The 24,785-nt window shown below is 41.3% G+C and overlaps 1 protein-coding gene across 1 annotated transcript in view; it reads right to left on the bottom strand.

Moving 5' to 3' along the window:
• mtss1lb (MTSS I-BAR domain containing 2b) overlaps positions 1-24,302 on the bottom strand; it is a 113,352-nt gene extending 89,050 nt beyond the window's left edge. The window contains exon 1 of the mRNA XM_034681033.1: positions 23,994-24,302. Coding sequence (XP_034536924.1) covers positions 23,994-24,080 — 87 coding nt within the window. The 5' untranslated portion in view covers positions 24,081-24,302. The remainder of the gene's footprint in view (positions 1-23,993) is intronic.
• Between the last annotated feature and the right edge of the window lie 483 nt (positions 24,303-24,785).

Below are 24,785 nucleotides of genomic sequence, written 5' to 3'. Positions count from 1 at the left end.
AGTAGATTTTAAAGCAGATTTGATGCTGTTGGTCTTCCATCTGTGTGTATAATTAATTTGTATAAATACTGTATAATGTAATGTAATGACATTTTTGTCAATCACTTTAAAAGTTAACCTTTTCAGTTTTAAAAAGGCTTCTGAAATAAACCTGTATTGACGATAACTTTTGAAAAAAAAGAAGGAACATTGTTATTGTGCTAAAAGCAAGCATACAGTGATTGGTTGATTGTAGGGGACGGTAGTGGTTCTTAAGGATGGTTGTCACACCCCATAAAACAACGGGAGGCCAAAGAAGAAGCAGCAGCAGCAGAAGAAGAAGACTCAGTAACCAGCTAGCTAGACTTTATTCAGTGTGGGCTACTACTGCAGCCCTAGGGATGGGTGCCGAATTCGGTACTTTTATAGGTACCGACCGAATTCCATCGGTACTACCGAGTACTGATTCACATGAAATCAAACGGTACCATGTTTCGGTACCTGAACGCATCCTTGTGACTGTGAGGGAGTGGAAGTTGAGGCGATTTTCCATACTTTCACCCTGTAATAAAGTCAGAGACTGATCGGGTGGACGTCTCTGCTCTCTGCTCTCTGCATCTCCGCGGGAGCGCGCCAAACGGAGCCTGCAGCTGACGGGCGCGCGCACTCACCGCAGTTTATTTTATACAGTCTATGGTTGAGAAGGACTCTCCTGCTCCGACTACCTGCCCTGTTTATAACCGTTCCTGTGTGCGTGAATGCCCAACAAGTAAGTTGTGTGTCCTGTTATTATAAAGAGACGGAGAACTGACTGTTTCCCGTCCGCAGACATTCATGTGCGTTAATTGACAAACTCCCAAAAGAGCAATTAGACGCCACAAGCACGTGTCAGCTAATATGTATTATCACCTATATAATCCTGTTTCTGTTCATTTCATGTTAAATGAAATAAATATGCTACATTAAACAAATGTGAGATTATAATTTTTTTTTAAATTAACATTTATTACCACATAAACACACAAAAGTACCAAAAATTGGTACCGTTGGGTACCGGTACCGATTCCCAGGTACCGGGTATCGGTACCATACCGGTTCAAATGTGAAAGGTACCCATCCCTATGCAGCCCATATCGAGGATTTATCAGACGAAAGCAAAGTTCTCTACGCACACTCAAAAAAGTTTCCTCACCAATTTGTGAGTCTCATGAAAAAGACGTGGTGCTTTTGCACAAGGATGCAGAATTACATGAGAAGAGGATGAGTTTATTTGTAAAGTTGATGAGGTTACATGTCATTTCACCCTGGTCATGAACTTCCCTCAATTTGACTGATAGCATGTTTTGTTTTTTTCTTATGTTTTCTATAAATATACTAATATAATGTTGGCAACGATAACTGTGAGGTGCAAATCTGATATTATGACAGCCCTGCAAAGTGGTGGGTAAACTGTGCTTTGCCATCCTGTTTTTAATCCAGTGGAGTACAGTGAACTTTCAATCTTCCACTACTCTTTCAATAATAATCCCTCATTACTTCTACCCAGAAATATATTGAGTATTTTCTTCCTCTTTTCCACTCTATTTCTTCCAGTCATCCTCAGTTTCATGTGGTCCTGACTCTGGACACGGGGTGACTGTCAACAGTCCTCTGTCCCAGTTCTCAGAGCACCACCAGTCCACCCAGTCTGTCTAGCACTTCATTGGGAGCTGCTCTCCAGCACTCACTACAGTGGATGAGAAGCTTACTGTCTCCTCTCACTCTTTTGTTCCCTTTGTTTCCCCCACAGCAAGACAGAAAAACAGAGGAAATCCAGCAAGAGAGACAGAGGGAGCGAGCGAACGGGTGGAGGCAGGAGGGAGGGATGTGAGGATTAGCCCGATTTTTTTTGTTGTATAATCGAGCCAATTCACACGATAAAAGAGAAATGCAAGGAGCAAACAAAAGGGGCTAATTTCACAGTGCTTCATATGTGTAATCGACTGGACTGAAGTTTTCATAAAGAGGATCAAACTCATTTTTATCAACATGGAGGATGGATGTATAACCCTCAGAGAGTAATGCTATTTTATCTGTCTCCACTTCACACAGGCAGAATGGTGCTGTCTATTGTCTGCTCTGTTGTCAATTTCACAGCGACAATGATTCACATTCACGTACATAGGTAGAGCTTACTGTCCTGGTACATACTGGCTTTAAATAATGACACATAAGAGATAAATACACAGAGCTGGGCCTTCAAACTGGCTTTGTCAAAATGATTCACATAGAGAAATTTTGCAGTTTCACACATGGAACTAGTCCTGTCACTTAAGATGTGACAAGCTGTTTAAATTCCAAGACCAGTTTTGAGAAAGCCTCTGAGACAAACATTACATACCTTAAAAAAAGCCTTTCCCAAACTAAGGGTCACAACCTAAATTGGCCACCTGCCAGTTTTTATTGGGTCGCCAATTGGCAGAGTAACATCCCCTTAAAATCAGTTGAACTAATTTTCCTAACTTAAAATGAAGAACCATCTACTCATTGTAGAGTACTGCCCTAACCCTACCCTACCCCCACTAGGGTTAGGGTTAGGGTTAGGGTTAGGGTTAGGGCAGTGACACCTTCATGCTAGGGCTGTCAAAATTGCTCCAAAATGACGTTTGAATATTCGCTCTAAAAAAAACCATAGGTTCGAACCATTCGAATATCTATATTTGCGCACTATGTCAATAACAGGTGGACAAACTAATACCAGGAGACATAACTACTTGTATATGTGTTTTTATTTAAGATATAACATGCCTAAAACATACCTACACATTAAAAAACAATTAAATGACCTAATTGTCTATACCGTAACACCTTTAAGACCGTAGACCTCTCGCTCGTCCCCCTCCCCACTCTGTGCGTAATGCGCTGAGTGAGTGCTGAACAAGACTTGTGCGAGCAATTAAAGGTCCCCACTCTTGTCCCTAATATAGGCAGGCTTCATTCAGTGATTGAAGCAAATATTATTCACATTAATTGAAGTTAAAAACGAAAAAGTAGTCCACTTACATTCTTGGCGCTAGTATAAAAAAAAGAGAGGAAAAACTGCATTTTATCCCAGTGTCACTGATTGTCGGGCTCTTTTAGTCCACTGTCAATGTAGGGTCTTAGGCCTGACAGGTTATTTGCCAAAAACACGAGACAGTCCACATGTGAAGAGGCCAGATCTCTTTTTATTCACTGTATTCCCAGCGGAGGAAAAGACGCGTTTAGAGTGCACTGACGATCCGGGGACGGAAGAATTTCTCTCTGTCGTCTGCTTCACGCTGTGCATGTGTGATTCCTGTGACCTGTCCCTGACCCGTCATGCAGTGCGCCCACTCGCAAAGCAGCCGCTGATGTGTTTTTTTCCACAGTCGAATATTCATTTTCACAATCGAATCTCCGTTTTTTTTTTTATATTCGAATTTAGAATATTCGTTGACAGCCCTACTTCATGCCCCCATTGGCTTGATTGCAGGTGCTGGACAGATAATGAGTGACTGCTACGTTACCTGTAGGACTGATTTAGCCATGCTTCCCTTCAGCCCGGTAGATATTGAAACATGTTCACACCTGACCTGAGCCTGATTCAATACCCATAAACTAAAGACTTTGTGTTGCAGTGTTTTATTTGGCTGTATATAAATAGTTTAAACACATACGTTATGCAATGTGTGATCCACTGTTCCTAACACACACATACAGTCAGCTGCTCTACACACTACTGTGTTGAACACACACAGCAGTTAGCTCTACGTTAGCTCAGGACTGGTGCTCTGTATTGCCTGAAAACACGAGTCAAAAACCTCACGCTGAATTCTCAAGAATCAGAGTCAGTTCGAGGAAGTGAAACATTTATTTAAAACATCTTTAATTTTAGTGTCACAGATTTAGTGTCACAGCTATGTCACATATAATCAGCTTGACTACTATTAAAACCTGCTACCCTCAGTTATTCATCAAAAGGCTATGATTATGATTTCAAGATGGATAATGACAAGGGATGGGCAATGATTTTCGAATATTCGAATATGCGTTCACTTAGTAAAAATCAAAGAGTTACTTTGAATATTTTCTCATTTTAAAAGTATAATTTTTCATCATTTTCACCCGTTCCTGGTTGTAATACAGTATTCCTACCAGACGGTGGCTATAGAGCGTCTTAAAGCTGTTTGCTAACTGCATTAAGTTACAGAAGAAGAAGAATTCTAACTGCATTAAATAGCAAAAGAAGATAACATGAGCGACAGTTGCGGCAATTATCACCGTTTCTGAATCTCACACTACTAACACGTATCTCCAGAGACTGAGCATGGCTGTAACATGTAAACACACACGCCACGTTGCATCACAGAAACACTGACATAAAGGTTGGGACAGACGATGCCAGTGTCCACTACTAGCAGCACCTCGTCCTGCTGCTGGTTAACGTGACTGCCACACAAACGGGCTGTTAATGGGAAAGATTGGGGGAGGGGGGGATTATTTGAATAATTCAAATATATGATTATATGAATATATAAATATGACATAATGAAATGCCCATCCCTAATAATGACTGGTTGATTTGTTTTTTCAGCTTAATGTACACATGGCAGCAGTGCTCCATATCATAGAAAAGGCCCCATATTCGACATGTAATGCCATTTCCATTACACAGGTGAGATGTTTCAGTGTCTCTTTAGTTCAGATAGACAGGTGATCCATTAGCTATTAATGAATCTATATCCAGTTTGGGGCAGCATGGTGTTGCAGTGGTTAGTGCCGTTATCTCATGGCAGGAAAGTTTGAATCCTCGGCCGTGATTGGGGACCATTTCATGTTTGCATGTTCTCTTGCATTTGGAGGTTCTCATTGAGTTCTCTGTCTATAGTCCAAAAACATTTCAGTTAATTGGTGACTCTAAATTGCCCTCGGGTGAAAGTGTGAGTGTGACTGCCTGTTTGTCCATTTGTGTCAGCCCTGTGATAGGCTGGGGACCTGTTCAGGGTGAAGCCTGCCTCTGGCCCAATGACTGCTGAGATCGGGTCAAGCCCCCTGCAACTGTAAATGAGATAAACAGCATGGATAATGGACGGATGGATGTTCACTTTGCAGAGAGCAAAAGTCATAAAAATTGAAGCCTCGATAAAACTTAATATGAAGGCGGTTGGGTAGGGCTTGAACACAACTTTTGTTTCCTCTGACCAGGACCACATATTTCTCTAACCTCAGCAAAGCAGTTTCTCTTTCCTAAATGTCCCCAAACTTTGACCACAGAGGTCATAGATGAAAGACTTCCAGAACAACAATGTGTTTGTCGTGGGCATATGCTCTTTGTGGTTTTGATTAGAGGATTTGTGCAACAGAAAAATTAACATGATGGAATTTGCTTTGTATACTCTTTTATCATTATTGTGTAGGTTTATATGGACGTTTTACATAATAAAACAAAGCCTCACGGAGCACAAAGAAACTGCACTTGTGATTTCCCCCATCATGCTGAGTAAATCACTTTTTTTCAAAGGGAATATGAAAGCATGCAGATGAGGAGACAGAAGCTACGGCGCTGCATAATTGATGAAGAGTAGCAAATAACTCCAATCTGAACAAAGTGACGAGGGGGGAAAAATCAAACCATCTGTGTGTTGCTGTCTCTGAGCTGCGAGACACAACAGCCCCGGCCGCGAGACACAGCTGCAAGGCCAGGGATCATAGATTCACTGTCAGTGAAACATCTGCCTAGTAGGATGTCTGCAAAAGCAATACACTCTAATGTCATGTAAGATGATGGACTTGGGAATTAATGGACAGAGATAATGAGTTATTGAATCTCATGCTACTGAGTCACAGCAAGAGTATGAAAATGAGAGGGGAAGACGGAGGGATGGCAGATTTGCTTTCAGACAGGGTGAAATATTTAGATTTTTTAAAAGTTTCTTTTTGGGAGTACATGCCTTTTATTCAGAGGATAGGAAAGTGGGTGTATGAAAGTATGACACTGGACAGAGTGAGTAAGAAATAAAATGCAGCAAAGGGCTGCCAGCTGGAATCGTACCAGGGCGGCCTGCTCCAGGAACTCTGTACATGGGGCAAATGCATACCGGAACCACCGTCTGCTTCCTTTTACCATTCAAATTGACTCTCAGGGAGATTTTTGATGCAAAGTTTTTTAAAAAGACATTTTGGGGCAGGATAATACGTTTAAATGTTGTGTCAACAACATGATAATTCATGTTTTCAAGAGAAACTTGAATGATACTGTTTGTTTGAAGGAGATATTAGTAGATACAATCTGTTTAACTTCCTAACATGAACTTTAAAGCTAGGGTTGGTAGTCTCGGAAAACCAGCACGAATTTAAATGTAGCTTTTCCTCATGACTCCGTCTAACCCCTCCCCTCCTCCCTCGGAGCTCCTCCAAAACGACGCCCCCCCGCTCACATGCACGAGCGCCGCTGATTCTCGACCATATGATCGTGACTGATTCAAAACCGGTCCTCACCAAAACATTATCATAGTCAAAGTTAAAAACACAAACAAACATGGCTGCTGTTAGTACTCACAACTGTCATGCTAGCATTATCCAGTTGTACCGGTGACACGATATCAGGAGAAAAGTTATAACACATATATAATACTGTAACAGCTCTACTGTTTGTTAAACCTGTTCAGTGTAGATGTTCTTAATTCCTACAGTGTTGACGGTCAGTGAAGGCATCAGGAGATGTGTAGAGTGTGCGAGTGGGAGAGAGGAGAGGAGAAGTTTTTCATTCATTCAAACATTGATTGTTGTTTTGTTGGTTGGCGTGATCACGGCGGACAGTGACCGGTTATTAAAACTCAACGTGTTCACGAATCAGCTCGTCATCCCTACAGCGTCCGGACAGACACTACAATAAATCTATATTTTCTGTAGGACTTACTGAACGTCATTAATTATTCTGCTTGTTGGTGAGAGCTTTTTAGACTCTGATCCGGACTACAGTCCTGAGCAAAGCACCTCATCAGGTCAGAGGGGACAGGCCCGAGGACGAGCGAGAGGGGCAGTAAATAGAGTCAGGGGAAGTAGAGGCAGGAGACGGGGACTCGGAGGAGTGCACGCCGGGGAAATGAACGCGCAGGAGGAGGGCAGAACGGCTGGACGGGATTTGATTGGTTTAAAATTTGGGGAGCCAAAAAACGCTGATTGGTTGGTGTTTTCCCAGGTTTACTCCGGCTGTAGATAGCAGTTTTTTTTCACTCTTTTTTAAGAACACATAATGTATTGATTACCATCAGGACATAAAGATCATTTTAACCAGTATAACAAAAAGTGTATCTAAATCTGATTACCAACCCCAGCTTTAATGAGCTTGAAATACATCATCAAAACTACTGATGCCAAGATTTTCAATGCAAATATTCAAATTAATATAAGAAAGTGAGCATATTTGTCTACTGCTTTGTTGATAAGAGTAATACAAACATGAAAAATATCCCATTAAGGTTCATGCAGAAGAGATAAAACATGGGATATTCATTTTTGATTAATCATTAAGTATGGACAATCATTCCATTAATCGCCATCCAAATAATGTATAGTTTGACAGCCCTAATATAAACAATAAATACCATTAGTGATAGTCTGAATTGCTTTTGTAGGTCTTAAAAAGGCAACAGTATTTGAAGAGTTCATTTGCAAAAACAGTTAACTCACTATTATAAGATTAATAATATGTTTCAAAAAACATAGTTTTTCTATTACTAGCTTTTGGTATTATCAATCAATTGAGGTTGGGTGGCTTTGACTAAGTCAAAATGTCTTTACTAATCAGAGATATCTTGAAAATGTAACTTTATAAGGAATCTATGTCAAAAAGAAATAGGTTCTTTAAACATTTACAAAAACAGAGTTATCTGTTTTTGCAAATGAACTCTTCATTTATATTAGTCTGTTTCATAACAAGCTCAAAACTCCTCCCAGGAATGATGAGGACTTCTTTTTATCTCAAGTATATTTCTTTGCCTAATTTCAAATCCTTTCCATTGCACAACCTAATTAACTTTAAAAAAAAACTCCTGATGAATTGTATGACACTTCACACAAATAATGAGTCAGATCAAAAGCTGAAGCAGAGGACAACCTCTATGTTTAAGGCTTATAGTATGTTAACCTGGTGAGTGTCAGGGAGAAGCAGGAGTTCTGCTGCACCTCTCCCTATACTTTAAAAGTAAAAACATAATGCAATGAAATCTAGGGTGACATCATTATAGGGGATGATTATCAAAAGCATCATGCTATCTTGGCACAGCTTAAAAAAGTGGTATGTTCCCTGAGTGTTTGATGTTTTATTAAAACAATCAGTGAAAACACTTAAACCTTTTTGCTATCACACACACCTGAACATTTTCAGGAAATGTTGATTTCCACACATCCCTCACAGCCTGAAGTTTCCCTTGTGTTTACAAGATAAAATGGCAGGCCAAGAGTCAGAGTCAGAGAAGATCACTGCTCACACACTGGTCCTGTGATATCAACACATCTACTCTTACATTTTTGCAGAGATGTCACTAGAGAGCCGGCAGAAAAAAAGTCTGGTTCAAGTTGGGTATAGCATGTACATGTATCGATCACCCCGGAAATTTCAGGGAACTTTTCAGGAGTTTAGCGCATGTATGTATTCAGCATAAGAGAACAAAATTAATCTCACACAGGATTCTGGTTCAAGCTAAGTCCAACAAAAAGAAACAATCTTTCAAGTCACTTCTGCAGTCACTGATGAATGTCTACCTTCTGTGAGGCATGTGAGAGCAAACAGTTCAGTGTTTGTAAACTATCTGAAGCTCAGTGGAAAAGAAGAGTTCAGTGAATTTAATGCTCTGAGGGAACATGAGCAGATAAACTGATCCCCAAGTTAACCATGGAGGTGTTATCTGTTGCACAAGGCCCACAGAAAGCCATCCAGACCGGTGAGTTCAACCACAAAATGAATGAATGTTGTGACCAACTGTGATACCAAATAAATTTAAATTTGAAACCCAATGCCTCCGGTTTGTGTGGCAGGCTTTCATCTTCAATTTTCCAGGGCTAGACAACCTTAAGAAATCATTGTTTGTTATCTCAAAGAACAATTTCCAAAAGCCTGATCACCATTCAAAGAAGCTCTGCTGATTTCAGGACAAAGGACTGTTTCATACATGAATATAAATATTCAGTCATGAATTATGAAACATATAGAGAGAGATTTACACACTGAACAGACAGCAGAGAGATAAAAGATGAGACTGAGGCGAGACCATCAGTGCAATCTTTCATTGGGTGCTATGTTTCCCAGCAGCCATCAATCATTGAGGCTTTTATAGGTATAAAGGTGTCATTTAGCGGCTCCTTTCCTCTTGTCTGCTGGGCTGAAGTCGTTATTATCTGCACTCCTCCAATCCGGGGAAAGGGTGTTGATGTAGCCTGAAGGTGCGTCCATCAGACCACTTAGAGTAAGTGACGGCAACTGTTACTGTGACCCCCAGCACTTATGGAAAATGTATGCAGAGCTCTGGAGAAGAGGAACTTCAGTTTGAGCTGTAAGAAACCCAAACATATGAGAAGGAAAGCAACTCAAAAAAGTAAGATCTGAGACTTTACGAGACTATGAGACTAATATCATCAACTTGTGGCTTAAGTGGTGATGGTATTAGCTCCAAAGATTGGCCAGAGGCTACTTAAATCAAAGGCATCAAAGCATTTCTGACATTAAGCTGTGATCCTTAATGTTTTAATGTTACCAATAGATCAAATCTGTCATCAGACTGCGGTTCCCCTCAGCTCTATGGAGCATTCTAGCAACTTTATCTCTTTTGGCATTAAGCAAGTAGAGTTTATCATAATCAGAGGCATGGCTGACTTGACTGACAAGCAGGCGCACTGTAGCTTTTAGCGAAGAGGCTTAAAGCCTGCCGAAAGTTAGGGTGAGTCAGCATTTTCAATATGGCGACAATAGGCTTTAAAACTCTGTTTCAGAACCAATGGGAAATGTTATGGATACTGCATTCATGTATTATACAGTCTATGGTATCAAGTGGCAACATAACTAATTTGATTCAGTAACAACTCTTTAAGGCTGGTTTCCATCACAGCTCCTGTAAAGCAGCTGCAAAGTCAAAATTTGAAACAACCTGGCTTTGAATGAACATAATGGGAAGATCAAACTGAGCTGAAAGGAGACTCTACTGGACTTGACATTCATCACAATGAGGATCACAACACCTATGATGACTGAGGTTGCTCCAAATCAACTGAATGAGTAGAAAGTAATCCGTTTCCTAACAGTGTAATCAACAATAACAGCTTATGAGAAAGGTTTGTGTTCATCTTGTGTTGTTAGCCTTTGCACTGCGAATCAATTGTTTAATCCAGCTTGAACAATAAATCTGACCTAATCACCGACATCATGTAAAAACATCATGGGTTCGAGGTTAGATGGGAAAACTTCATAACTCTTCTTCAAAACTAAGAAACAGAAGACACTCGGTGCTCAAGGGGATTTAAGTGGTAACTCCAGCTGGGGTATGGTAAAAACAACAGTTCAATAACTCTTCCAAGCAATGCTCAAAAAAAGAGCCCAGTGTGAGTAGAACCCAGCCATTGTTTTCTTCTCTACTTTAAGATCCTGTGAGGAGTTTCTAGCTGGTTATAAAACTGGCTGAAGTTAACAATGATGTCTATCAGCAACAAGATTTATCATTTCTGCATAACAATTGTTAATGCCTGAAACCAATGCTAGAGGGTTGGTGTCAGCTGGGCAGCTGAGGAGACAGTCCTTTAAATACATACATCACATGAAATATTCACAATGAATGACTGTCAAATACTTGTCAATGCTATGCTGAAGTTATATTTTTGGGCATGTTTGCCTTTAATGACAGGACAGCTGAAGAGAGACAGGAAATGTAGGGAGAAGAGAGTGGGGGAAGACATGCAGCAAAGGACTGTGGCCGACAGTCGAGCCAGCAACCACTGCAAGGAAGACCATGCATAGGGCACACAACTAAACCACACGGCCAACCAGTGCCCCCTCACTGGACCTTTAAAGTTCTTTATTTACAAGATTTGCCCTACTTTAAAGACTGTGTCTTAAACTCAATCATTGAGGGTGCCTGAAGGACGCTTCAGTGCTGACTCCAGTCAGCATATTCTATTTATTTGGGTCATATCAGCTTTGCTCATTTAGCATGCTGACCAGTATACATTATAGGCCTGCTTATCAATAAGGCTATAGAAATCTAATACTGCCTGGTTAGAGCACTTTTCAAAAACCCCTTTCTATAAAATGTTCTGTTTCATAATCAAAATATGAACTTTCCTGACTTTCATCTTTGGGATGACCTTGACCACTCTGTACAAATTTGCAGATGTGCTAAATTAAAGATATGTAATCACATGACATGAAGCACTGCAGGCTGCAAAGCTCCACAGTAGCTCTGCTGTGAGGCACAGAGGCTGTCAGTGGTGATAGAGAGGAGGGGCGGGGTTTCTTTATGGCTGAATGCAGATGCTGCATTGTGATCTATTTTCCTCCACAGCTGTACCATTCTCCTCAATTCTACATCTTCTGCTGGAAGAAGAGACAAGTATTTACTGTCATATAATAATAATAAGTTATCACTTGTTCTGTCTGTAGACACATAGTGTTAAATCCAATCCAAAGAAATCTTATTACAATCAAGATATATAGAGCATGAACAGAATTTTCTGCTTATTCAGAGCTTTCTTTTTGAGATGAACAAGAGAATATTGATTTGCCACACTCATTGTCATTCTGTGTCTCTGGCCTGTTCATAATGATCAGTGTGTTTTACAGTGAACAGCTGAGTGTGATGAGAAGGCTTTGACAGGTCTGACAAAAGCTTCAGTGAGAGAGGCTGTCTTGGCTCACTCCCAGCAGCCTCCACGCCTCCCACCACTGGTCCTCCCCATTCATCACTACCGGCCCTAACGAGCCCCGGGGCCCTGACGACCTCAAAGATTTTAACGAGCTCTAACGAGGGAGCACTCCTTTAAGCGTCCAACGATTCAGCTGGCACGTTGGCACCTTCTCCTCATGAGCTGAACTGATTCTGCATGGTTGTTTTTGTAAGGAAGAAGTTTCAAGGTCATAATCCTCTGATTCCTTTCAAAACAAAACCATGCATGTCAATGAGGATAATTGCCCTTAAGCTGTAAGACACACAACCTGCCCCCAGCTCACTGACTTTTAAAAAACACCTTCTCTCTAAACTTGATTGCTTCTTCCCCTTGTCTAGCACATTTATATACAACTTTCACCTTCAAATGAACGGGCTAAAAAGTATTTTGTTTGTAGAAACTTTAAGAAATATTATAAATACAAGAAAGAATAATAATCCTTAGGGTCTCCATAGGGCCTCGCCGCCACTGCATGTTGGTGCTTGAGGGGGTAGAATTATAATAAGTTAAATTTAATGGATATTGCCTGAAATTTTGACCATTGCAAACTGCCTCAAAGTTCAACAATGAGGACACAATAAGCCAGAGACTGAAGCCATCATATCAACCATGAAACCACATACAGGTGTCTGTAAGACTTCAAGCTACTCGGCCGGAAAATACTCTGTTATCTGACAAAAGTGAATACTAATCAAAAACTCTAAATAGATCAAGGATGTAATTGGGAAGTCAGCATGTAACTGGTTAGTCGGTCAGCCACAGTACCTGCAAACTTGATTGAAAATCTAACCAAGCCTTGACCTATCTTCATTCTAGAGGACACATATGTCTGGGCCTTAGAGAGGACATCAATCACTGGATGGTATAATATGTATTCACAGTAGACACTCAAATTAGAGTTGGTGCTAACAAGATGACTACAACATCCATTAATGTTTTTATGTTTATTTGGGGTCGTGTCACATCAGCAGCAAGTCAGTCCCACTTCCCTGCAACGCTCTCCACCTGGGGATCCCAAGTGTCCTAAGGCCTCAGGAGATGAATATTTCCTTAAGAGAGCTCTGGGTGTACTTCTTCTTGCGGTTAGACAATTTCACACACCCATCTTCCCCTATCTTTGAGGCTGGGCCCGGCAACCCTGCAGGGGAGACTCATTAAGCCACTTCAGTTCACAATCTCACTCTGTCTGTCACTATCTAAAGCATTATGACCAAAGGTCTAGTTCAACACCGGCCTCACTGCTGACACTGCAGCAACCAATCCATTAATCTCATGATCCAGTTCACCAGAACTTCTGATCTACACATCAAAAAACTTTGAATTAATCACCCGAAACAGTTACTCACTAACAAACAAAAGAAAGTAATCCTCTGTTTCCAGTTAAAGATACGTGGCCTCTTACTTGGAGGTGCTAGCACTCATCCAAACTGCCCAAGGGCCTGCTGTGGGGTCAAAGTTATTTGGAACCAACAGAAGCACATCGTCTGCAAAAAGTAGGCCACTATGGCATACAAAATGTCACAATCCATCAACTTAAGTTCCTCACAGTAGCTTTGAACAAGCATCTTAAAGTATGTTTTCTATTAGGCTCTAAAAGTGTCTATTGAATCAGCTGTCATAAACACAATGGGGAAAGAGCAGGTTCTCATAATAAAGCTAAAGATGCTTTGATTACATTTTACTGCCTTGGTGTTGTGCATGCTGGCTCACTGCTGTGGTCATGGCTTCCCTCTGTTTAAAACAACAATGTTGTGGTTGAAAGCCCCCTGGACCACACAGACACAATCACACCATAGAGTGGACTAATGAAACACTCCCACAGAGCTTCTCCAGTTCTGCAGCATGGCCAACAGTCAGAGGACATAATTGTCTCAGGCCTTTAAAGGGCTGGACAACAATGGACAGTCTCTGTGAGGACACTGACCACTTTACTTCCAGGTCTCTTGGTTTGTTGGTGTTGTCATTTTTCCAGTTTGCTGCTTTAATGAGGAGGCAGAAGAGCTTCCAGGGTTTCCACTGAACCTAATTAATATATTTTCCTGGTATATTCTTCCCAATTTGAAAGAAAATCCCTACAATTCCAACTTTCTTCTGTTGATCTGTGGATTAAGGATGTGTGGGTTTAGTCAACTAAACGATTAAACGTCTTTCTCCTCACTAGTCGGCACCAGAATTACAAGGAGATTAAACAAATGATTCATATTTTTGATCACTGTTGGCTCGAAAGTCTGGTTATACTTTGTTTCTAAGCTGTAGCACAGCCACCTGCAGCTAGCTGGGGCTATAGCACTGCTAAAATGCTATAATGCTCCACTACCCAGATGTGAAGAGGATGAAAGATCGCATCTTGCAGCACAAGGCGGTTTATCAGTATTTAGCTCTAGATAAAAGAGATAAAGTTGTATGTAGACTGTGTCTGGTTAAGCAAAAACACATAACTAGCTCAGGTAAGAGGATGTTAACCTACAAGGAGGACTCACTTTTAGAGCCAGCCTCAACTGGACACTTAATGAACTGCACATTTTGGCATTAAGCCTTTATTTTGTTGCTCAGCTTTCATTAGTAAGAGTTTGAGTAATCACTGTACTAACCTAGAAAAATGTAACCATGAGGCATAGTAGTAGCTTTATTCCTCAGTTGTCTTTTGATGAGACCTTGAGATTTCAATGCAATGCAGAGATGAACGATCAGTTCACTTATACAGAAAATTAAACGACGCAAGAATTTTAAAGAAGACAACATATTTTCTCATTTTCTCTGAGACAGCCCCTCTTACTTGTGGTGTTCCTCAGGGGTCTGTTTTGGGCCCTATCCTGTTCTCTCTATATGCTGCCCCTGGGATCTATTTTCCAGAAATATGGCGTGTCATTTCATTGTTTTGCTGATAATGTGCAAATGTATATGCCGTTGAGCTTAAAAAGGAACGGATCCCTGCAGTCCTTGTTCAACTGTTTGAACGATGTCAAGTTATGGCTGAGCCTAAACTTTCTGCACCTAAATGAGAAAAAGACTGAGGTCATTGTGTTTGGACAGCCCCAACAGTTCGATGGGAGCACTCTCTGCCCTCTCACAGCAAATACTCACTCCTCTGTAAAGAGCCTTGGTGTTTATTTCGACAGTGCCTTTAAATTTGAAAAACAAATCTCTTCTGTTGTCAAGTCCAGCTTCTTCCAGCTGAGACTTATAGCTAAGGTAAAAGCCTATCTCCCTCCCAAAGATTTAGAGAGTGGTACATGCCTTTATTACTTCTAGGCTTGACTATTGTAATTCCTTGTATGTGGGCTTAGACGTGTCGTCTTTTCAGCACCTGCAGCTTGCTCAAAACGCTGCTGCTCCCCTCCTGACTGGCAGGAAAAAGAGGGAGCACATCACACCTGTGCTGTGTGCCACTGGCTCCCCATCTGTCACAGGATTGATTTTAAAATTGCACTTTTAACACACAAGGCCCTAAATGGATTGGCACCATCCTACTTGGCTTATATCCTGTATGTTCACAACCCAGCTCGAGCACTGAGGTCAACAAACCAGCTGCTCCTGGATGTGCCTAAAACTCAGCTTAAAACCAGGGGCGATCAAGCCTTCGCAGGAGGGGCCCCCGAGCTCTGGAATGGCTTGCCACTCCATTTACGATCGGCCCCCACTGTTGAATGTTTTAAATCTTTGTTGAAGACCCATCTCTTCTCTTTGGCCTTCTCCTCGTGAAGAGGACATTAATATCCTGATATGTTGTGTTGTTTATTGTTGTCTTCATCTGCTTTTTACCACTTTGGCCAACACTGGTTGTTTTTAAATGTGCTATATAAATAAAGCTGACTTGATTTGACTTGACCTGACATATCCTACTCTGTATTCATTGAGATTATATGTATTGGCTTGAAAGCAGACATTAGATGTATGATTATTATGTATGATAATACATAAAGCAGAAGCAGTAAAACAGAAAACACATGTATAGCTGGTGAAAAGCCAACGTTTAGCATGCATGAGTGTCTTAACGCCACAGAGCAGTGATCTGCATGATAACATTAGCCGAGATGAAACATTCACTGACACAGAGGAACTGGGAGGACAATAACCGACATGCATATATGAGGCTGTGTGTGTGTTAGGTAGTAGGTTACACAGAGTTAAAATAGCCAGAGAGTATAAGCACAGCACATGTGAATGGCTAACACAAACTGTGTTCTCTCCCTGGATCTCAGATGGGACAGCTTCATATACTTGGCCAGCGTTTCAGCACAAATGCATACATAAGAAGCAGCCATTGCTATGAGTCACTGAATAAACATGACTAATATCATACAGTCATTCTTCTGGACTCCTGTGCAAAGACTCAGCTGTTGATTTTGGATCTTGGAAGACCCTCTCTGTCCGTAAGTTTTGAAAATATTCTCATGTAATGCCTGAAACCTGGGCTGCGTCTGATTATTTTTAAATGATTCACTGATCTAGTCTACTCATGCCAAATGTGCATCACTCCAGGAGCTAAAAATAATGTCTTACACTTTGTGTTGAGTCTGAACAGGGATCTACAAATTCAAACAGTGTGACTGATTCTCAACTTTTGATATTTTTATCAGTAAGCCTGAAAAGATCTGGTAGGATGTCTTAGCCACTAGTCGGCATGACAAACAATGTTGATACCAAACTGTTATTTATGTACTTATTGTGCCTGGCATATAAACTCTATGAAATGTTCAAGATGTGGAAAATCTAACTGGTTATTGAATGAACTACTCAGGATTGAAATGTTATACAATTTCTTCACATACACTTTTTGTTACCCATTTACCCAAACATACGGCAACACAAAACTAGCTAAGCACAAGCTAGTTTAGCACAAGTTAATATGTAAGGGATAATGTAGAGTAAGTGGGTTTTTGTAGCAGATACATCAGCCGCTGGTGAGCAGTTCTTCTGCTATACATCATTTCTTTTTTTCAAGGTTAATTACTGAAGAATAAACATTTTTCACACCACATATTGATTTAGAAACCTTGACCTTATTGGCTGAAAATGGTTACACGTCTTTGTTGATGCCAGTCTGTCTCACTCACAGTTTGAGCCATGTCCATTGGAACAGCTAACTGTGTAGCCTTCTTAAAACTGGGTTACTCAGCTGTTATTACTCATATTAAACGTTATATTTCCACTGACAGTGACGTAAAACAAGCTGAAATCACTGCAGCGCGTGGTTGAGTACTTCTGCCTCGTCACTGTAAGGCTCTGGGACTTCTTCTTTGCCATCTACTGGACCTTAAACATTGCTGTATCCGTTATCTGAACTTCTTTTGCAGGATTGATGTCATCACAGTCGGTCCGCCATAGTTGTAATCAGAGCTGCATCCCTTACTACCCTGTGTTCTTCAAAGCTACAATGTGTTATAAACAACAGACTGTTGCTATAGAGGACTCACAAACCAGAACTAATTGTTCAATACTGTAACAGAGGCAGCTTCATGGTAAACGGTAAATGGACTCAACTTACATGGCGCCTTCACTTGTCAAAGAATACAGGCTACATGTCACATTCTCACGTGCACCACATTAACACATTTTCTTGCTAAGGACATTAAAGATCCATCTATCCATCTATCCATCTATCCATCTATCCATCTATCCATCTATCCATCTATCCATCTATCCATCTATCCATCTATCCATCTATCCATGTTACTGGGAGTAATTTAGGGTTCAGTGTCTTGCCTAAGGACACACAGCTTGTGACAGCAGGTACTGGGATCCAACTGCCAACCTTTCAATTGAGGGACAACCCACTCTACCTTAGAGCCACAGCCACCCCCTAAACTGGCCTTGCATTCAAACATATTTTTAAGAAAATCTATCCATCCATCCATCCATCCATCCATCCGTTATCTTTCACCACTAATCCCATTGGGGGTCAAGGGCGATAGAGGGACAGCCCCTGGACAGGTTTCCAGTCCATCACAGGGCTAACATGTAGAGACAAACAACCACACACTCACACCTACGGGTGATTTAGAGTCACCGATCAACCTGACGATCATGTTTTTGGACTGTGGGAGGAAGCCAGAGTACCTAGAGAAAACCCATACATGCAAGGAACATACCAACATAATAAAGGAATATGCTTCTGAGAGTAAACGTGTATGCACACTAGATGATGTCAATATTTTGGTCTTTATTTTTTTTTCCCTTTATGTAAAGCTAAATCTTACACAGCAAATGTTTGGAGCATAATTACTGCACATTTGATTTTAATGACATAACCTTCTTTTGTAGAAGATAAAAATGATTGTTATTCTATCTGGGATAAAACATGAATCATCAGAATAAATAACAGCCTTTCTCTCGCTGCTGTTCAAGAAACCAGAAATCATATTCTTCTGAACCATCTGACTGCTGCTGTCAACACACAAACCATTGGTCCATACAGCCAGCTGACCGTGAACATGACCTCTGTGTCTATTCATATTACCCCTCAGTGACCTGTGAGTGTGTGTGTGGGTGTGTGTAATTCACTAGAAAGTAGTGAGACATAGCCTCCAGCGGTACACATTGGCAGACAACTACATAATGCCTGCACACTTACACACACAAATACACAAATACACAAACACACATACACCCACAGACACACACACACACACACACACACACACACACACACACACACACACACACACACACACACACACACATTAAGTATTGTATGAGCATATGGGAGCATTTTATACTGGACATCTATTCAAGCATCAAACATCCGTACTCATGAAAACAGCAGGAAGAATCACAACAACAATGTCTTCCCATCATTGCTATTAGACCTTTTTTGCAACTCCCACTGTGGACCCTTATTAACAACTGTGTTTAATGTGCACGGATTCAGATACAGATCACACACATGAAGCAGACACACTGGGTTGAACTCTGTGGAGGGTGCTCAGAGGAGAGAAAGAGGAAGGGAGGAGCAGGGGGAAGATGATGGGGAAAGAGGAAGAAAAAGTGCTTTCTAAACAGCATGAATTCAATCTGCTGACACTGGCAGACGGCAGAGTTTCGTTATTCTTCCTTGAAACACAGACATGCAGGACACCTAAGTCCACCGAGAACAGTGTCAACCAGTGCAGATGAGATCATGCAATAAATGTATGATGGCAAGGTAGCATGTTGGCTACCAGTGTTGTGAATAACGTGTTAACTCCTCCACTATTTGCAGTAACTTTTAGTGTATCTAGCTATTTTCAAATTCAATAACACCATTGGAATTATTGATATACACGAGAAGATGACTCAGTTCATGTTATTGTATGTCAAATAGCCAACAACTAAGATTAATCATCCAACTCAGCATGGTTAAGTCTACTTCAACACAGTAGCATCCATGGAGAAAGAATATCTATTGAAAACACACAATTGCTGATGATCACTCAGGAGTGAGCTTTCTGTCTTGGGAATACCAGCATTATGTTCCCTGCAGTCATTGTGCATGAAGGGAAACTTTGTCCACCACCAGGACTGGTACTTCTAACCTCACGAACCACCTAACCAAACATTACACTTCTACTAAGGTGGTTGCCAGAGAGCTCAGTGCCGCAAACACCAGTGACCCAAGTCCAGCTCATGTTAGCTCAGCATGGAGCCACTCCATACAAACAGCAAAGGCTTGAGTTTAAATCACTGGCAGCTCCATAATCTGTAAACCAGGGAGGACTAAACAGACTGATTGTAAGGTATGTTGTTGAAGACATGCTTCCCATATCAACTGTTAAGTCAGCTGCTTTCAGAGAACTCATTAGCAAAATACCAATGAGATGAGGTGCAGGGTGCATCAATATCAGAGTACTGAAGCAGAGAGAAGTAACGTTAAAGTTACTTTCCCAAGTAATTACATTCATACTGCAATAACTCAGTTAGTAATTCAGTTACTTACTGAAAGTAGTACATGTACAGTAGTTGTTGGTACTTATACATTTTCAGTGACTCGCCCAACACTGGTGTCTTCAGAGGTTGTTGAAAGCTAAATGGAAAAAGGTAGACATACCAACAAGTCCAGTCCATGCCTTACAGAGCAAAACTACTCATTACTTTAGACAAATAGATGTTGCTCTAACTCTTACAAAAAAGAAAATAAAAATACAGGAAATGTTGTGTTTGTGTAAGTATTTAGTGTGTACATTTTGAAGTCAGTTCAGTGTCTTTAAAGGCATTATTCAACAACAGAAGAGAGCTGTAGCCTCTGTGGGACACGTGCTGCAACCGCGCGGCCAAATTGAGACCTTTTAAACTTTGTTTTTAATGTGTCACTTCTGCCAGTAAACTCGCCATTGAAAATATAATCAGTGTTTTTTTTTATTTGCATTCAATTTAGAAAGAAATTAGACATATTTTTAGATAAATTCTTAAATTGAAGAAAATATAAAAGTAAGACCTCCATTGTTCAGTTTTGTTTCTTTATTTCGATGCCTCAATTGATCCTGGATTGGTTAGTATACTTGAACCAAACATTCATAGGTTTCACTTTTCATTTTGAAGCCTTGCTGTGAGCACAGATTATTTCAGATGTGTCATGAAAGCTGCAGCAGTTGTGCAGAAATTGTGTATTTGTGTTTTTAAGATGTCTCCTCTGCACTAACTGTGTTTGCAAAGGTCTTTCAACCACTTAATAAGCAAAGCTATCAGCCTGTTTCTGAGAACCATTAGAGAAAAACTATTAATCCATTCGTTTCTTCAGACAAATGGCTTCTTCTTTGTAAGCTATAAACACTGATTAAAGCCACATTGTTTCCTGTTTAGTCAAAGAGTCTTTCTAAGGCGGATGACTCAATGCGTCTCATCCACTCACTGACGTTCACTCAAGACCTCCTCGGGGACTCAGGAATTCATCCACCCAGACTAGGGCAGTAGTGTTTTTTGGCCCAGGTTGTAGTGACCCACATATATCAGAGAGTGCTGGATAACATAAACATGAGGACCATTAAAAACTACATGAATAATAGATGAAAACAGAGACAGTGTAAGAGAAGGAGATGCAGGGAGCTGTCTTTAAAGTGGTTTTCCTCTGAAACTGATTACCACATTTTATTCTGCTCACTGAGTGTTTATATTTGAGCATCAATGCCAGAGAGAGATGAGGAAGAGTACCATGTAGAAGACTGAAATGTTTATAACAATATGTAATCTCAGTCCAGGAGCTTTGGGGATATTGTGACAATGATTCTGTCCAGTGGGCAAATCAGCAACGTTTTGTTCCTCTTAAACCACTGCTACAGTTAATACCAGGTCTCGTATGAATGTTTCATTTGACAAAACACACGTAGTATGAACAACTCCTTTCACAGTGCCACAGAACCTCTGTCTACCTCAACTTACACATTCATCCTTTTTTCCATTAAGGTGCCTTGCAGCTGCTGTGTCGTAGGTGATGATGTTGCTATGCAACCAACCTGAATGGTGTTCATAAGGATGGACATTTTTATAAATCTGTTACTGACAGAGAATGGTTGTCTTTGCTAGCATGCTGATTTCTCATGATAAGTGATCTCCATGGCAGGATAATTTCATGATACAGTTCTATGAGGAAACTTGTGTGTGTTCACTTTATGCTGACTTTCAATCAGTCAATGCAGTGTGAGGTGTTAAGATGTTTAAGGGTCAGACGTGAAGGGGTGTGATCTTTCTTCATACTCTGTCTTTTATCCTTAAGCTAGAGAAAGACACTCTATAGACCTCCTTGCTTATGGTATCACAGTTTATTTCATTATACTAACTCATAACCAGTGTAGTGGGACTGACCAGATTATTGCATACAAAGCCCTGATGCACTACTGACAGTTTGTATGACACACATGCCACTTCAGTTCCCAGCTCAGAGAGTTGAACTTGTTCCAATCCAAAATAATCATTCATTTAGTTTTATTTAAGTTGAACTTATATTTCATGTCATATTTTGATTATTGTGTCACCATAGGACAGGAAAGCTGAAGAAAAGAATGAAATATACATGTAGGAGGGAAGTTGCTTTCTGTGTCTGTGAGACAGAATCTAGATGTTTTGTTGATTGTCACAGACGACAGAGAAAAGCTGCAAATCAACTGAACTAGAAGCTGAACCCAGAAAACTGTGTTATGAATAAGCCTATGATATGATGATACATCGCTAAGTATTTTCAAGTCTAATTACTCTGTATTTAAACTTGACATTTTTGCCCTTTCATGTAAACTTAAAACATGGAGATGAACATCTTACTTATCTGTACCCAGCCTGTAAGAACAGTACTTTAATGTCTTGAGTCATTTCTAAAAATTGTCTATCATCAGTTTTATCCGATAATTACATCTTGGCCTTGGGTTGCAGACCCAACAGAAGGCCTGTTTTATAAACTGGAGCAGTAGAGTTTGAAAGATGAGGACATTTTACAGGCAGTGGAGGTCTGATAAAAGATGTTATCAGGGTGTGTTATGGGAAGTGGAGGATTCAGTGTCACCCAGGACTTACAGTCAGGATGTCTTCAAAACAATACAGCTTTAACTCTAAATTGACATAATCTTCAATTTTATTGTTTTACACTAACCCTTGTATGAACTTAAATGCTACATTTAGCAGAAATTACTCCATACAGTATATTTCTGTCCATACATGAAATATTCTTTGACTCATGTCTTGTGTTGGATTAGAATTAATTTAATGTCTAGGATTATACTTGTCTCTTCCTCCCACTAGTCCCACAGTCACAACAAAAAAGCCAGTAATCTGTCTTTAGAAAACAATAAGCTTAAAACACTGATAATGACCTCCACACTAAAGTTGCACACAGGTGATATTAAACATAATGCAGTTTGAAAGGTAAAAGGTTATGTTTTATGAAAAGAGGGGAACTCTTCGACAACACTCCCAAGCTGGTGCTTCCCATGTTATAGCATTGATATAATGGATTAAAAAAAGGCACAAAATACAGTATGCACAACAGGATGGAGAACGAGAAAAGGGAGAGGACTGGCCAGCAGACTGAGAGGCTGCAGAGCTACATGGGCGTCTGACAGGCAGACATATTGACAGAGAGAATTTGATGGATGCTTACACCCAGAGCATCTCACAGCAGCAGACTGAACACTGCGTTTAACATGGGTGGGTATACTGGTCCACTAAACCCCGGTAGAAGCCATTGTTGGAGCAATCGAGCCGCAGAAACACTGACTGACAGACATACAGGCGGACAGACAGGCGGATGGAGGGGGCAGACAGACAGGCAGGGAGACTGGGCGTCTGACGGCTGCTCGGCTTCTCACGCCTTCATGTTTTGCTGCCTGATGAGCCTGACAGAAAATCAATGACGCTGCACTCTTATGGAGACGCACAGTAACCATGAAAGAGGACAATACAGCGAGGCTCAATGTGCATCAGTCATGTCTGCATGTCCTCTCACAGCTGTGGGGACAAGTTAAGACGATGACGAACATCATGATGATGGTGATGGTGATGGTGAAGCTTCCCAAGCACTTATCCAGCAAGGTTCACGTGAAGCCCATGTAACGGAATGTATCAAAGCTGTGGCGCATGGATCCTAACACAAACAGTCTGCTTTAATTTCAGAGGCCTGAATAATAAACCCATGGAGATGAATGTAGTTGCTGGATAATTTGGGTACCAAGCGTGCAGGCCATCCAAACCAAAGTGCGTATCATCGCTGAATCTGCCAGAAGCACTGCTGAACCAGTGAGAACACAGCGGGCTGTTGTTGTTTTTTGTTCCCCCACTTATGCAGGGAGAAGGTAGGTGAGCATCATCTCAAGCATGTCCGAGAACGGATGCATGAGACATTTACATGCGCAGCCACTATTCAAGGGGTGAGGGATGATGAGGAGGGTATCGCACCGGCAACCCACCGGGCCGCCGCACCAGTGTCATTGAAACCGTGAAACATCACTTCATTCCCATGTAGAATCAAACCAAAAATCACCCTCAGCTTATGAGAAGATGCGTGTAGACGTTAAAAACGCGTATTTCAAAGCGAGACTGCTGCTCCATGATGATGAGAAGCACATGTTTAGAATAACGATCAGCCCAGTGAAACGTAAAAAAATCTAGCTTTTATTTACCTTCATGTCGTTGACAATCGCCTGGAATAGACCCCCGAGGGCCCCGCATTCCTTCTCCACGGTCTCCATGTTTGCCAAATCCACCATTCACCGGAATTTACAAAGCGCGCACCAACTGCGCGCTACCAACACCCAGCAGGGAAAAATGCAAAAATGTATTTCCACAAAATCACGACCCTGCTCTCCGGTTTCTCCTCTGAACCTGGAGAGCGGTTTTTAGGGATGGATGCAGCGAGATAAGGAGGGGTGAAGAAAAGAAAGATGCAGACAGAAACGGCTCGCGCTGCGGTCTCTTCCAAACGAACGGAAGATGCGTTGAAAGAGAAGAAAGATGGTCTCTCTCTCTCTCTCTCTCTCTCTCTCTCTCTCTCTCTCTCTCTCTCTCTCTCTCTCTCTCTCTCTTTCTCTCTCTCTCTCTCTCTCTTTCTCTCTCTCTCTCTTTTTCACACACTCTCTCTCTCTTTCTCTCTCTGTCTCTCTCTCTATCTCCGCTGCTCCGGGTCGGTCAGGCGCTGAGTCGTTCAGATGGTTCCGGGGACACCGCTCATCTTGGCGCAGCCAGCGCTACGCGGAGTCGTTGGGGACGCATGTGAAGGCAGCGGAGAACCGGAGCGGTGGTTCGCTGTGTGTGTTTGTGTGTATGAGTGTCTGTCAGTGCGTACGTGCATGCATGTGCGCGGAGGTAAAGGCAGGCTGTGATTGGTGCAGAGGCGGTGGGCTCAGCGGTGCGGGGAGAGCAAGCCAGTAATACGATCCATGCAACTGCAAGGGAGTCAAAAAAAGGAGGCAGGA

The sequence above is a fragment of the Notolabrus celidotus genome, chromosome 3, assembly GCF_009762535.1.
Source record: "Notolabrus celidotus isolate fNotCel1 chromosome 3, fNotCel1.pri, whole genome shotgun sequence".
Taxonomy (NCBI): Eukaryota; Metazoa; Chordata; class Actinopteri; order Labriformes; family Labridae; genus Notolabrus; species Notolabrus celidotus.
This window is presented reverse-complemented; position numbering and strand designations above follow the sequence as displayed.